This window comes from Fukomys damarensis, unplaced genomic scaffold, assembly GCF_012274545.1.
Source record: "Fukomys damarensis isolate Sample0158 unplaced genomic scaffold, DMR_v1.0_HiC HiC_scaffold_38, whole genome shotgun sequence".
Taxonomy (NCBI): domain Eukaryota; kingdom Metazoa; phylum Chordata; class Mammalia; order Rodentia; family Bathyergidae; genus Fukomys; species Fukomys damarensis.
The window spans coordinates 44,279,233-44,293,942 of record NW_022900950.1 but is presented as its reverse complement, the minus strand read 5'-3'; the positions used below and the strand labels follow the sequence as shown (position 1 = coordinate 44,293,942).

The window sequence follows — 14,710 nt, the reverse complement described above, 5'->3', positions numbered from 1 at the left end:
TGGATTAAAGATCTAAATAAAAAAACAAACACACTAAACTTGCTGGAAGATGTTAGGCAGAACTCTTGAAGCCATTGGCATAGGAAAAGACTTTATGAACAAATCCTCATTAGCATGGGAACTAACACAAAGAATCAACAATTGGGATCTCATCTTTTTAAAGCTTCTGCTAAAAAAATTTTGCCAGCTGTTCCTCAGACAAAGGTCTACTATCTAGAATATATGAAGAACTCAAAAAAATCAGACCCTCAAAGACCCAATTTGAATATGGCATCTGAAGTTAACACACAGTTCTTAAACAAATAAGCAGCAAGTATCAGCTGTTCCTCAGACAAAGGTCTACTATCTAGAATATATGAAGAACTCAAAAAAATCAGACCCCCAAATATAAAGACCCAATTTGAATATGGGCATCTGAAGTTAACAGACAGTTCTTAAACAAATAAAAGCAGCAAGTAAATATATGAAAAAATGTTCAATACCACTGGTCTTTCGAGAGATACAGCTGAAAACAACACTGAGATTTCACCTCACCCCAGAAAAAATGGCTGCTATCATGAAGTCAACCAATAACAAATGTTGGTGGGGCTGTGGGGAGAAAGGAACCCTTCTCCATTGTTGGTGGGAGTGCAGACTGGTGCAACCGCTATGGAAATCAATATGGAGATACCTCAGAGAACTAGCACTGGAGGTCCCATTTGACCCAGCTATTCCTCTGCTGGTTGTCTTTCCAAAAGAATCAAAAGATTCATACCACAATGATATATGAACACCCATGTTTAGAGTGGCACAGTTTGTAATACCTAAAACCTGGAAACAGCCCAATTGTCCATCAACTGAAGACTGAATAAGATGTGGTTTTTTTAATAAAATGGAGTGCTACTCAGCCATAAAGAGTGAGCAACTAGAGACATTTATAGATAAGTGGATGCACATTGAGGCCATACTCTTAAGTGAAATTCATAGGACACACATATAAATACCAAATAGTTTCTCTGGTGTAAGAAACTAAAAGTGTAAATAAGGATCAAAATGTGTAATTGATATTGTGTAATAGGAAGAAAAGGTCTAAAGGAGTAGAGGAAGTGGGAGGAGAAGGGGAAAGGGCACAAAGGCAGCAGGACACATTACCAAAGGTCTGACATCACAATGGCTGCCTGCCTTCTGCTGGCTATAGCGCTTGCTCTGATGGGAAACAGCTAAGCAGTAAGTGACTGTTGGCTTTAGATTATATAGTTTATATAGCATGTTAAATAAATCCTAGTCTTGAGGTGTGACTATGAAGATCAGGTATGTTCAATTCATGTTTTAATATCTACATAGATACACATGGCCTGTTTTATGTTGAACTTTTTATCTAATGCGTATCTACATATTTAACATGGTATATAGTTTATCTCTTTCTCAAAGACAATTTAGTGGTAACTTGTGGAACTCCTGGAGGAAAACTGTTTCCAACATTCTAACCCAGGGAACTGCTCCTTGTTTAGTGGGCATTTACTGAGCGTCGATTCTGTACCAGATGGTAGGAACTAAGGGAAAGGAGGGACAACATTTGAGTCTGAGCTTGGTGATGGGACATCAGGAGAGGCTGTCTGAAGGTGACTCCTCTGAATCTTGAAGGATTAGTGGATGGAGTGAAGTCAACCAGGCCATCCAGGAGGAAAGAGCAAAATGGACTGGAAGTGAAGAACACAGTAGCTCTGAGAAATTCTTCAAAGAGACATAATATGCTATACAGAAATCAAAGTTTCAAAACTTAATTAAACTCAGCTCAATTTAAGCAACATTGTTTTTACAGATGCATGTATCTATGCATTAGTTGTTGGGTTACAGAAATTACAGGAAGACATATCTACACATAGGTTTAATCCAGTGTAACAAGGAGTAACAGGAGGGTGCAGGTAGGTAGCATCAGGGAGGTAGAGAATTCTGTCTGGAGAGTCTAGGGAGCTTTCAGACAAAGGGGAGAACAGGAATTGATAAGTTCAATGTCACAGAGATCAATTAGGCAAGAACAAGCATCCTGGGCTGGACTGGCCAAGATGGAGATGGAGCGGGGACCACGGTTCTAAGATGTCAGAAGCCTTAACTGATAGGGCGTGATGGTTGATAAATGCCTGATGATGACAGGATGAGCCACAGGTTTATGGAACGTGTCACTGGGGGTATAGAGACACCACTAGCTGCCCAAGCATAGCCACTGTCTGTTCATGTGTGTGTGCCTACACACACACACACACACACACACACACACACACTCCAGTTGTGTGTCCTTTCTTCTCTCCCACTCCCTGTTACCTAGCCAGAAGTGAAAAACAGAGGGGAAGCCAGGACAATGTCCTAATGGTCTCACGGACTCCAGGCTGGTGCCTGATGAATCCACTGAGCAGGACCAGACCGACAGCTTCTTCTAGGAAGCACATGATGGAAACTAGTGCCCACGTATGCCACCCCTTGTCTGCCTGCATTCTCACCACTGTCCCACACCCAGGCTTTTTTCTCATCCCTTCACCTAGCTTAGTAATTACATGAATTTTTGTGGTTCTGATATCCAAAAGCTCATACATCTGTATGACAATGCCTGAAGATCTCTCTGTCCTCCTCTCTCTCCCTTTCTCTTTTCCTTGCTCTCTCCCTACTTCCCTCCCTCCCGCTCTTCCTTTCTTCAATTACCACTTATTTGATTGTGAACACATTTTTGTAATGATACACAAACAACCACCGCACAAGAGAAGAGAAAAAGAAAAAAGAATGCTACCAGCCCTCTGAAGCTCCTTGCAAGTGCACTCCTAATTACCATCCACTGAACCCCCAGCTTTGCCATAAGTTCTTGCAACTGCATCCTTCACCTGGTATGTTCACCTCCCTAAACAACAGAATTTAGTTTTGCTTGTTTTGGAACTTTATTCTTTGAAATTCCCTGATTCTGATTCTGTCTTTCAACATTGTGTATATGATTCATCTGTGTTGCTATTCAAAGTCTTATGGACAAAACTTCTCGAAGATGCTTATATGGGCATACTGGTCACAATTCATGAATTTCCTCAAGGTCCATATCTGGGAGTGGCTGATGCATAGGCATCTTCAATATTTTTCAACATTATTTGATATCATGTGAGGGTTTCTCTTCTTCCACATCTTCATCAACATTTATTGCTTTAAATTTTTTCCTTTAAACCTCTTTTGCCAAAACAGACTCTTGTACTGAAGCAGACTCCCCTAGCTCAGTGGTTCTTACTTTCAGATTCCCCTAGCTGCTTGTAACAGAGGACATTCACTTGTGAGTGCATTGTTATAAGCAGGCCCATAAGGAAGACACAAAAAGTTCTCAAGTGACAAGGCCAAAACCTTAAATTAATTCTGAATGACCAGCAAGAGTAAACCCTATTAGGTTGGAATGCTTCCCTACTTAAAAATGAAATGTATCCCCTTCATATGCTCTGATTCCTTGGTTTAAAACCATTGTCCTTGTTGGCTGAGGTTCTGCTTTGAGCACCCTTGAGCTCGAATGTATTGACCAGCCCAAACCCATGACCACTCGCATGTTTCTCAAAGCTTGGCCATCACAAACAACCATCAACAGGAGAACAAAAGTATGGTACCAAGCACTAACCTTTGGCCTGTAATAGTCATGGATGTGTTCTTTCTGGTGTCCCCACAGGGTTTAACCATATGACCAGGACTTGGTCAGGAGCCCTATCCTCCTCCACACCCATGTTTTCACGCTGGCTGATTAGGAAGATGTTTCCCTTCAAAGTGAGCAAATGGATGGGACTTGATTGCCTCCATTCAATGGTGGCCTCACCCAGTATTCGCCAGAAGAAACTAATCCACAAGCTGCAAGAGGAAAAGACTTTTAGGAAAGAGATGAAGATTTTCCATGAGAAAATAGAAAACAGGGAAGACATATGCAATTTCAGACGCAAGATCCATGTTTTCCGGGGCAAGATGCTGAATTTTTGGGAAAAGGAGAGACCTTTCTGGGAAGAGGAGAAAATTTTCTGGAAAGAGGAAAAAACTTTCTGGGAAATGGAAAAATCTTTCCGGGAAGAAGAAGAAATATTTTGGAAAAAATACCTTGCCTTCTGGAAGCACGATAAGGCCTTCTGGAAAGAGGATAATGCTTTATGGGAAAGAGACCAAAAACTTCTTCAGGAGGACACAGCCCTGTGGGAGGAAGAAAAGGCCTTGTGGGTGGAGGAAAGAGAGCTCCTTAAGGAAGAGAAGGCCCTATGGGAGGATGAAGAGTCCCTCTGGGAGGAAGAGGAAGCCCTCTGGGAGGAAGAGAAAGCCCTCTGGGAGGAAGAGAAAGCATTCTGGGTGGGAGGTGACCATGTTGCTGTGGAGTTTATGCCTAAAGACAGGCCAAGAACACTAGCATTTTCCCAGCATAGTGAACCTGGGCCACGCAGAGCCATGGCATCCAGACTCTCCTGGATTGGAACCCATGTCCGTGGTGATCCCCTGTGCTAGAGAAAACATTCACTTATTTGTCTCCTTGTTTTGAAAGACCTAATAAAGTCCTGATGAGGGAACTGAAAAACTAGCTTTTTGGGGAAGCCTGGCTGCATTTTTTTTTAGATTCTGTGATTCTCCAAGGTCATGTGCTCATCCACCAGGCTTGATTCCCAGCCACAGACCTTGGTCCTAAACAGTTTGCAATGTCCCTGGGTAGGGATGGAATCACTCTTCTTAAAAGAAGAAGACAAATGGGGAAATAGACTCAGATAGTGCCAACTGGAGACAGTAGGGCCAGAGAGGAGTTGAGACACTCTTGCCTCTGTCATGCTGTAGGGCAATTACTTCTTTGTTTTGCACACTTGCAGGCTTGGCAGGGCTGACAGCTCTCCAGTAAAGACTGCAATGCTGTTAATTATTCATATGTGCTTCTTCCTCATCGGGCAGACAGTTGGGAACATTCAGGTCAAATCCCTTAGATATATACACTCACTGGCAGGTCTGAGCTCCCACCAAACTTTTCAACTGCCCATCCTCTGTCAGCATGAGAGAGAGAGCCCTTGACATTGGCCTGAGGCCCAATTGAGGGCACTGATCTTTGATGATGCAGTCAAAATGGACCCACGAGATGATCTGAGAGGTACCAGTGGTCCTGTCTGCTACCATCTGCCCCCATATATAGTCCGACTCACAGTGGTCTCACTATGCCTGCATTTCTTTATTGTAAATTTATTTCCATGTGTTTTTTTTTTCCTCCTTGGTCTCTGTTTTCATTTATTTAAAATTAAAATGCTCCAGGGAGGGCTTGGGATTTAGTTCAGTGGTTCTGCCACCTGCCTCACAAGCACAAGGACCAGTTCGATCCCCAGTACCAAAACAAACAAAAATTTAAAGTGTTTCAACTACATTTAGCCAGGCGTGGTGGTGCACACCTTTAACCCCAGAATTTGGGAGGCTGAGGCAGGAGGATCGCTGTGAGTTTGAGACCAGCCTGGGCTACATATAGTGAGTTCCAGATCAGTCTCAACTACATAGTGAGACCCTGTCTCAAAAAAATAAATAAATGAATAAAATGCTCCAGGGAGGTAATTCATTAAATAAACGCACACCACTGTGGTCAAATAATTTATGTGCCTACCTAGTCTTATGAAGAGAGATTAATTTATAGAAGGGATTGATACGGAAATGATCAGAAGTGGAGGTACAATAAATGCCAAGGCAAACATCTGCTTTGCCTTCTCTTAGGCCTGGCCTTCATGGATATTAAAGCACCTTTGTGGCTTCCCTATTATTGGCCAAGCACTTTTACACTCTCCAAGTCATGGGACCTTCTTATGATGCTTTGGGCTCATGGGCAAAGCTCATATACCCATTGTATGGATGAGGAAACAGAGACATAGAGAAGCAAAATGATTTCGTGTGCCCAGGCAAGTAGCAAATGAAAGCGCCAGGAGTAAAGCCTGTGCTGTCTTCCTTTGGGTCCCATTTCTTCTCTAATAGAGAGATGGCAGATGACCTTAAAATAACTCTGCTTGTAATGGCCACAGCACTGCATGAGCCTTCCCTTTTGCAAAAAAGATCTATCTCCTAGTTTCCTATTATCTACCTTTATTTTGCCATTGTATGTATACTTTGTGTTTCTCATATATATTTCTCATGTGATATTTAAGCTTGGGTGTCTGATTTATTTCACTTAAAATCATGGTCTCAAGGTATATCCATTTTTCTACAAATGACTTCAATTTATCCAAATGACTCAAACTTTCCAACAGCATAGTACTCCACTGTATGTACATACCACATTTTCTTTATCCGTTCATCTGTTGATGGACATACAGGGTGCTTCCAAGACTTAGTTGTTATGAATTTTGCTGCTATAAAAATGGGTACGACTGTGTCACTATAATACGTCTTTAACTCTTTCAGAAAGATAACTAGAAGGAGAATAGCTGGGTCAAATGGAATTTCTATTTTTAGTTTTGTTTTTTTGTTAAAGCTTGAGACAGGGTCTCCATATATATATATATATCATGCAGGTTTGTCTTGAACTTACTGTGTAACCCAGGCTGACCTCGAACTCATGGCGATCCTTCTGCCTCAATCTTTTGAGTGAATTTTTAGATTATTACAGAATCTCCACACTGATTTCCATAGTGGTTGTGCTAGTTTATATTCTTACAAACAATGCAGAATTGTTCCTTCTTCTCCTAGCCTTGCCAGCTTCTATTATTTGATTTCTTGATGACAGTCATTCTTTCTAGAATATGATGGAATCTTAGTGTTGTTTTAATTTGTATTTCTATAGTGGCTGGAGGTGTTGAACACTTTTTCATGTACTTATCAGCCATTTCTACTTCTTCTGAGACAGTTTTCCCAGCACCATTTTTTAAAGAGGTTATTTTTCCTCCAGTATGTGTTTTTGATTTTTCCAGTACCATGAGTCAAACTCAGAACCTTGTGCTTCACTGGCAGGCACAGCCCAGCTGCGTTTTTGGCTCCCTTGTCAAAGATCAGGTGGCTGGAAATGCCTAGGGTTGTTTCTGCATCTTCTATTCTGTCCCACTGATCCACTTGTCTGTTTTTGTGCCGGTACCATCATGTTTTCATCACTGCAGTTTTGCACTATAATTTGAAATCTGGGATTGTGATGCCTCCTGCTTTGCTGTTGCTGCCCATGGTAGCTTTTGCTATTCTGGGTCTCTTGTAGTTCCAGCTTATATTTAAGGTTGTTTTCTCTAGTTCTGTGAGCAGTACTGTGGATATTTTGATTGGGATTGAATTAAAGCTATACATCACAGGCTATTTTGATGATACTCATTCTGCCTATCAAGGGAAAGAGGATATCTTTCCATTTTCTGATTGTTCTCTTTGATCTCCTTTTCAGGGTACTATAATTTTTGTTATAGAGGTCTTTCACTTCCTTTCTTAGGTTAATTTCTAGTTACAGTGGTACCTTGGTTCATGAATGCTTTTGTTTGCAAACAATTTGGTTCACAAAGACAAGCAATGGGAAAAACTTTGTTTGCAAATTCTACATCAAGAGACAAACATAGCCACAGCCATCTTTCCTGCATGAACATAAACATGGCCATCTTTTCCAGAATCATGGAATGAACTAATTTTGTGAGCCAAGGTACCACTGTATTTAATATTCTGGATGCTATCATAAATGCTATTATTTTCCTAATTTCTTTATCAGTGCATTCGTTATTGGTATACTGGAATGCTATAGATTTTTGTGTGATTTTGTATTCTGCTACATTGTTGAATTTATTAGTTCTAGGACTCTTGTGGTGGAATTTTTTGTCTTCTATGCAAAGGTTCTTGTCATCTGTGAATAAGGTTAGATGACTTCTTCCTTTCCTATATAAATCTCTTTTATTTCTTTCTCGTGCCTGATTACTCTGGCTAAAGTTTAATGTACTATGTTGAACAGGAATGGTGATAGGAGACATCCTTGTCTTGCTCCTGATTCTACAGGGAAAGCTTTCAGTTATTCTGCATTAAATATTGATGTTGGGGGGCTGGGGATTTAGCTCAGTTGTTGTACCACCTGCCTTGCAAGCACAAGTGCAAGGTCCTAAGCTCGATCTCTAGTACCAAAAAAAAAAAAAAAAAAAAAAAAAAAGTGTTGGCAGTAGGTTTGTCATAAGTGACCTTTTTTGGGGGGGTACCAGGAATCAAACCCAGGACCTTGCACTTGTCAGTCAGGTGCAGCACCACTAAGCTACATCTCAGCCCCTATAAATGGCTTTTATCAGGTTGAGATAAGATCCTTTTATACACATTTTCTTCAGTTTTTTTATATCATGAATTGATGTTGAATTTTGTCAAAAGTTTTTCTACATTTATGGAGATGATCGTATGACTTTTGTCCTTGCTCTATTTATATGATGTATTACATTTATTTATTTGCATATATTAAACCACCCTTGCACCCCTGAGATGAAGCCTACTTGGTCATGATGTATGATCTTTTCAATAATTTATTGCATTCGCTTCAGTATCTTGTTGAGGACCTTTGCACTTATTTATATTCTTTAAAGAGACTGACCTTTAGTTTTATTTTTTAATTGAGCCCTGTTTTTGGAGTCATGGTAATTCCAGTTCTAAGAATGAGTTTAGCAGTACTGTTTTTCAATTTCATTAAAGAGTTTGAAAAGTATTGATCTTTCCTGAAGTTCTTGTGGAATTCAGTGGGGAATCCATTAGGTATTGGGCTTTTCTTAGTAGGGCTTTTGTTGTTGTTGTTTTTAGATTGCTGCTTCAATTTAACTGTGTGCTATTAGATTATTTGGGATTTTTATATCTTCTTGGTTCAGATTTGGTAATTCATATATATATCTAGAAATCATCTTTTTCTTCTGTCTTCTATATAGGAGTATGGGTTTTCAAAGAAGTTACTATAAGCTTCTGAATTTTGGTGGTGCTCATTGCAATTTTGCCTTTTTCATTTTAAATTTCATTGATATGGGTCTTTTCTTTCCTGTTTTGGTAACACTGGGTTACCAAAGGGTTTGTCTATTTTGTTTAGTCTTTCAAAGAACCAGCTCTTATATTCATTGATGTATGATATGCTGATCATAGGTACAAAGTTGTACAACATATCTCTAGAGATTTTTCATCTTGCCTACCTGAGACTTTATGCATGGTGATTAGTTAACTCTTCTCTGTACTTCCTCCTGCAGCCATGGCAACCACCAGACCATTCTTTGATCTTATGAATTTGACTATTTTAGATGCATGACTATTTTAGATAAATTTTTTATTTTGAGACAGGATCTCACTAAGCTGCCAAGGCTGACCTCAAACGTGTAGTCCCCCTGCCTCAGCCTCCCAAGGACCTAGGATTGCAAGTGTGTGCCACCATGCTCACTTACCCTATATTTTTAATGGCTATTACAGATATCTTTACACAGATATATTATAGTTTCCTGCTGCCATTTATTTAGGATTTTTATCCTAAATATGTTGCTTTTATCCTAAGTATGTTGCTTTTAAGACAATCTCTTAGGCACACTATAAATGTAAGCTGTTAACTTGCTCTGTTACCCTTAGTGCTTGCTTACAATGTATGTCAATTTCTGCCTTATATTAGGGTATTGCTGCTATCCCTTGAAGGAGTCATGTCTAATGATCTTTTACCTGTAGCTACATATAATTATTGTATATTGGTTATTTAAACCTTTTTCTCTGCCCTGTTCATGAATCCAAACTTGTATTCTAAGCATCCACAAATGCAAGGATATCCCCTCTGAATGGTGAGTACACAAACATAACATCACCAACTCAAGGCAGGGATTCCTGTGGTTATAGAGACTGGAGTACTGAACCTAAAGACAAAGATCTGAGTGAAAGCCATAATTCCTTTGAAAAAACAGAGAAATCAATACCCTGCCTCAGTTTCCTTCTTTATTGAGCAATAGAACGCAAGCTATGGTCAGAGTTTCTATTTATTTTATGACATATTTTCCTACCCTGACACAAAGGCCCAGAGAATGAGAAAGCAGAAGCAACCCTACATTTTCATGACTCAGAAAGTCTGCAGCCAACTTAAATAATGTATTTAGCTAGACTTGCACAACTGAATCTTCTACCTTCAAAGGAGAGGAAGAGAATTGTCTTTATAGGACTTAGCTCTTTTAAAACGTCTGTGTCATAAATATGTACAACTATTAGGCATCAATTAAAAAGGAAAAAAAGTCTGTGAGGCTCTTGCCCAGCCAAAGTGGACACAAGGCTGCTGACTCATACCTGGGTCAGCTGTGAGCCTATCCCAGTGACTGTAGCTTGAGTCTAGACACCTAATCCTTTCCTTCTGGGCCTTCTTTACTGTCATCCTTAAACCCTTACTGCCTAACAGTACTGCACAGCGTTTGTACAAGATCCACGTTAAAAACTACCACACAATCCAAGTGAATGAAACCGATTCTGCTTTGAGCATCCCACAAAGCTTCCTGAGCTTTCTGAAGCATCCTAGGCATCTCAGAATGAAAACAACAACCCTGGAGCCTGAGGAAACGAAGCATCATCAAAAGATGAAAAAATTAGCTGTCTCCCTGTGGGACAAAAGAAGAGACCAGAAAACATCCAGAGGAGAGGAGAGGTCAGAGGTTTTCTTGGCCAGGAGAAGGAATTGGGAACAGGCAAATACATGTAAAAAAATCGCAATCTGCAGATCCATACAATAAAAAGGTTTATACCAGGAGCCACTGAGCCCTGATGTACTAATTCTCTAAACCCTGAGATTCAGGTGTGGTTACTGAAATGAAACAAAACTCAACTGAGAACCTTTCTATGGGTAAGCCACTATCTAGCTGCTGCATGACCCAGAAGTCATGAAGTAGCAACGTGGAGACTGATCTATTGTTACAGAGCAGTTCCCACAGTGCTAGAGTCTGGATCTTGAATGTCCCTAGAGGCCATGTGTTGAAGGTTTGATCTTCATTTTTGCATTCATGGAAGGTGGCAGGGTCTTTGGGAAAGAGTTCTACCAAGAGGTCTTTGAGTCATTGGGGGCTTGCCCACAAGTGGGATTGTGGGACTGTGGCCCTTCATCATTCTTTTGCTTTCTGGCCATGAGGTGAGTGGTTTTGCTCTACCACACACTCCCACCATAATGTACTATCTTGCCATAGGTCCAAAACAATGAAGCCAATGGGTCATGGACTGGCACCTTCAAAACTAAGCCAAGATAAACCTTTCTCTTTATAAGTTGATTGTCTCAGATGTTTTGTTATAGTGATGGAAATCTGACCAACATTACAATAAGCAAATGTAAATAATGCACACATTCTTTTCACCATGCAAGGACAAGGTACTATTTAATCTTAATAAGGATTACAGTATTTGCAAAGACTAACCAATCATTCTTGAGAAGCTGTATCATGCTGGCCTGGGACTAGTGGGAAGTAGAAAGACCAGTTTCTCATCTTGTTTTATGTTGATGAGATCAGTCCATCACAAAACATAAGGCACTTGACAGCACCTTCCAGCCGCACCAGGGAGCAGCAGCAGCTAAAATGCTCCCCAAGCACCTGTATCTGTTCAATCTCTCTCTCTCTCTCTCTGGAACCTGTCATTCCAGTTTAATAACAAGAAAAACATCAGACACATCCTAAACATGGGATATCTTACAAAATATCTGAATACTGTTCCTGAAACTGTCAAGATCCTCAGAAAATAGGAAGTCTGAGAAACTATTAGAGCCAGCAAGAGCCAAGGAGGCATGACAATTAAATGTGATGTGGGGTTCTGGATGGGATTCAGGTAAAGAGACAGAACATTTGAGTGAAACTGAGGTAATCTGAATAAAGTATGAAGTTTAGTTAGTAATACCGTATCAGTATTGGTTCATTAGCTGTGACAAATGAACCATACTAATGAAAGATGCTAAGAAAGGATAAACTGGCTGTGGGGAAAATGGGAATTCTTTATACTACTGTCACAACTTCTCTGTGCATCTAAAACTATTCTAAAACAAATACAAATATTATTTAAAATAATGCTGCCTATGGAGATAACTATCAGACAGAAGTCTGGTGCCCATCTATCCAACCAGCAAGATGATAATTAAGCTTAAGAAGGAAGGTCTATGGCCAGGGATTTAGCTCAGTGGCACCATGCCTGACTCACAAGTAAAAGGTCCTTAGTTTGAGCACTGGTACAAAAAAAAAAAAAAGAGGAGGAGGAGGAGGGTCTTCCTGGCTTTCCCCACAGGTTCTTGGGAAGCATCATGCCAAGTGAACAATGAGCAGGAAGTTTTCTCTGTGATAACAAGCACTCCCTCCCCCAAGCTTGGGACCATACACATCACACTGCACACCCTGGTATGGCATTTAATGCTCCATACATCCATACATCTGATTATTAAGTCAGTGTGTCCCAGAAGGTCTGATTCCCTCATGGCCAGAAGTCTTCTCTGGTGCCAGTTTCTCTGTGCTCACCTGACTCACCTTGCCTGCTGTATACAATCACCCAAAAGACCTCCAGTTTTTTATGTCCACCCAGTCAGGCAGCAGGACCAGCCCCTTTAGTCCCCCATGGCTCTGCCACACATCCTTTCTGCTCCTGGGAGCTCAAAGACTTTCAATGCCCACAGAGCGAGGTGTAAGCATCCATTAAAGAGAGTTAAGGAACTTGACACAGAGAGTGTAAGGTTGGGAGTAGTAATAACATTAGTATAAACAGTAACAATGACATCAGGAATACAGCTTGAGAATCCCTAATCCCAAAATCTAAAATACTCCAAAAATCTGACTTTCTGAGCCTGGGACATTTATGCCCATACCAGCAATGGTACAAGCTGTCCAATGAGACATTCATGCATGTACTTCTGGTGGTTCAATCTGGCAGGAACATGTTAAAACACTGTATAAAATGGGGCCAGGGATTTAGCTCAGTGCCACTATACTTGCCTCACAAGTACAAGGTCCTGAGTTCATTCCCCAGTACCAAAAAAGTGAAATAAATATTAAAAAAAATAAAATATTGCATAAAATGTCTTTCCAGGGGCCAAGGATTTCATTCAGTGGTGTCATCACCTGCCTCACAAGTGCAAATTCCTGAGTTTGAGCCCTGGAACCAAGAAAAAAGTCTTTCTAGCTATAGGAAACATAAATGAATTCTGGTTTGTGTCCCATTCCCCAACATATCTCATTGTGTATATGAAAGTATTACAAAATTTAAAAAATATCTGAAATCCAAAACATTTCTGGCCCTAAGCATTATGGATAAGGACATATGACTTGTAATAATAGCTACTCCCATTAAGTGAGAGCCATATATTCCTAGGATACTTCTACTTCTCACGTTGTAGAATTTATCACATTATCTCAGTCAGGATGTAACAGAAACCATTTTCAACAGATAGAATTGAATGCAAGGATTGGTTTTCCAGGTGGTGAAGGAAAAGGAGAAGACTGATGAAGTAACCCAGAGATTAGTAGCAACAGGAAGTACCGACCAGCTCAGGTTTAGGGGACCAAGAGAGAAAGCAGTGCAACTGAGCCTGGGAACCGGAAGCAATAACCATAGAGAAGATCCTCCCACCTGCCACTTTTTCTCTTGTATTTGCCACCTGCTAAAGCCAACCAGAGCTGGCTGATGTAGGGGCTGGAGAAACAGACCATCTGTCCCCCGACCCACCCTTGCTGTGATGCAGAGCAGAGCAGGAGGCCCAGGAAAGGAACATGCCCTTCAGAGAAACTGCCTGTTAATCACTGCATGCTGCACACAACTGTGACAAGCTGTGTCTGTCTCCGTCATATCTGGGTCTTCAGCTCCAAGCACATTGCCTGGCATATGGTTTTCACTGAAATATATGTTAAAACTGAATAAAGCATTTAACCCTTGGTTTTCAGATAAGGAAACTGAGATTCAGGGATGCTAAAAATGTTGCTCCAGTGCACAAGGTTCTGAGTGAAGATAGTCTTGCCTGATATGCACGACAAAATCAGAGTCTGTCTCCTGCCTGCACCATGAATTTTTTCTTGGGAGGGGGGTGCTGGAGATTGAGACCAGGGTCTATCAACTGAGCTCCCAGCCACTTAAAAAATTTTTTTAAAAAAATTCAAAACAGGATCTTGTCCAGACTGAGCTGGAACTTGAAATCCTCCTGCCTCAGCCTCCCACTGTTGGCATTCTAGGTGTGCACCACCATTACTGTATGCAGAGTAGACAAAGGTGTAGAAGGGAATAATAGGAAGAATATTGGATCCCTGGCAGAGCCAGAGTAGACATGAGTCGGGGAAACCACATATATGGGTATAACCAATCAGAAAAATGAGTGTAAGTCTTTTCTGGACATGCTGATCTCTGAGTGCTAAGGCCACTTACCAACATAAAAGCAGGAGTTGTGATTTCCCTTGGTGTACAGAAGGGGGCAGTTGGGAAGAACTCACTCTTTCCTGACCCCAGGAAATAGGCTTGCTCCTCTATTTTTAGCCCTACATCCCTTCCAGAGATGGTGCAACGGGACATGAGGATGGCTTGATATGAACAGAACCATGCTATCATCATTTCCTACATAAATCCACTTTAAAAGAAAACTGTGGCCCACACCATAGCAGGCTAGAATCCAGGCAAACCTGCCCACAGCCGGAGATTAGTATTCTTGTTGCATTGTGTCGTTGTAGCATGCAATGAAAGTTTTCAGCAGGCAGCCAGCCAGCTTTCAGTCTCCAGGCTGACAGCAGCAGGTCACAGCATCACTGGCAGGCAGGAGAGGAAGAGTTAGAGACCCTTGTGC

At 40.9% G+C, this 14,710-nt stretch overlaps 1 protein-coding gene across 3 annotated transcripts; it reads left to right on the top strand.

Annotated features, from left to right (window-relative positions):
* Positions 1–1,165: 1,165 nt before the first annotated feature.
* LOC104875377 (coiled-coil domain-containing protein 70) lies at positions 1,166–4,514 on the top strand. 3 transcript variants are annotated; one of them, XM_010642861.1, is made up of 2 exons: positions 1,166–1,206; positions 3,665–4,514. In XM_010642861.1, the coding sequence occupies exon 2, from the start codon at positions 3,676–3,678 to the stop codon at positions 4,474–4,476; it is 801 nt and encodes a 266-aa protein (XP_010641163.1). In that variant the 5' UTR covers positions 1,166–1,206; positions 3,665–3,675; the 3' UTR covers positions 4,477–4,514. The 3 variants fall into 3 exon arrangements, with proteins under 3 accessions (XP_010641163.1, XP_010641165.1, XP_010641164.1); XM_010642863.1 differs by lacking the exon at positions 1,166–1,206 and adding an exon at positions 1,217–1,290; XM_010642862.1 differs by lacking the exon at positions 1,166–1,206 and adding an exon at positions 2,812–2,855.
* The last annotated feature ends 10,196 nt before the right edge of the window (positions 4,515–14,710 follow it).

Bases quoted from the DNA above. Each gene is read 5' to 3' on its own strand.
- LOC104875377 (XM_010642861.1), top strand. From the start codon at position 3,676: ATGACCAGGACTTGGTCAGGAGCCCTATCCTCCTCCACACCCATGTTT.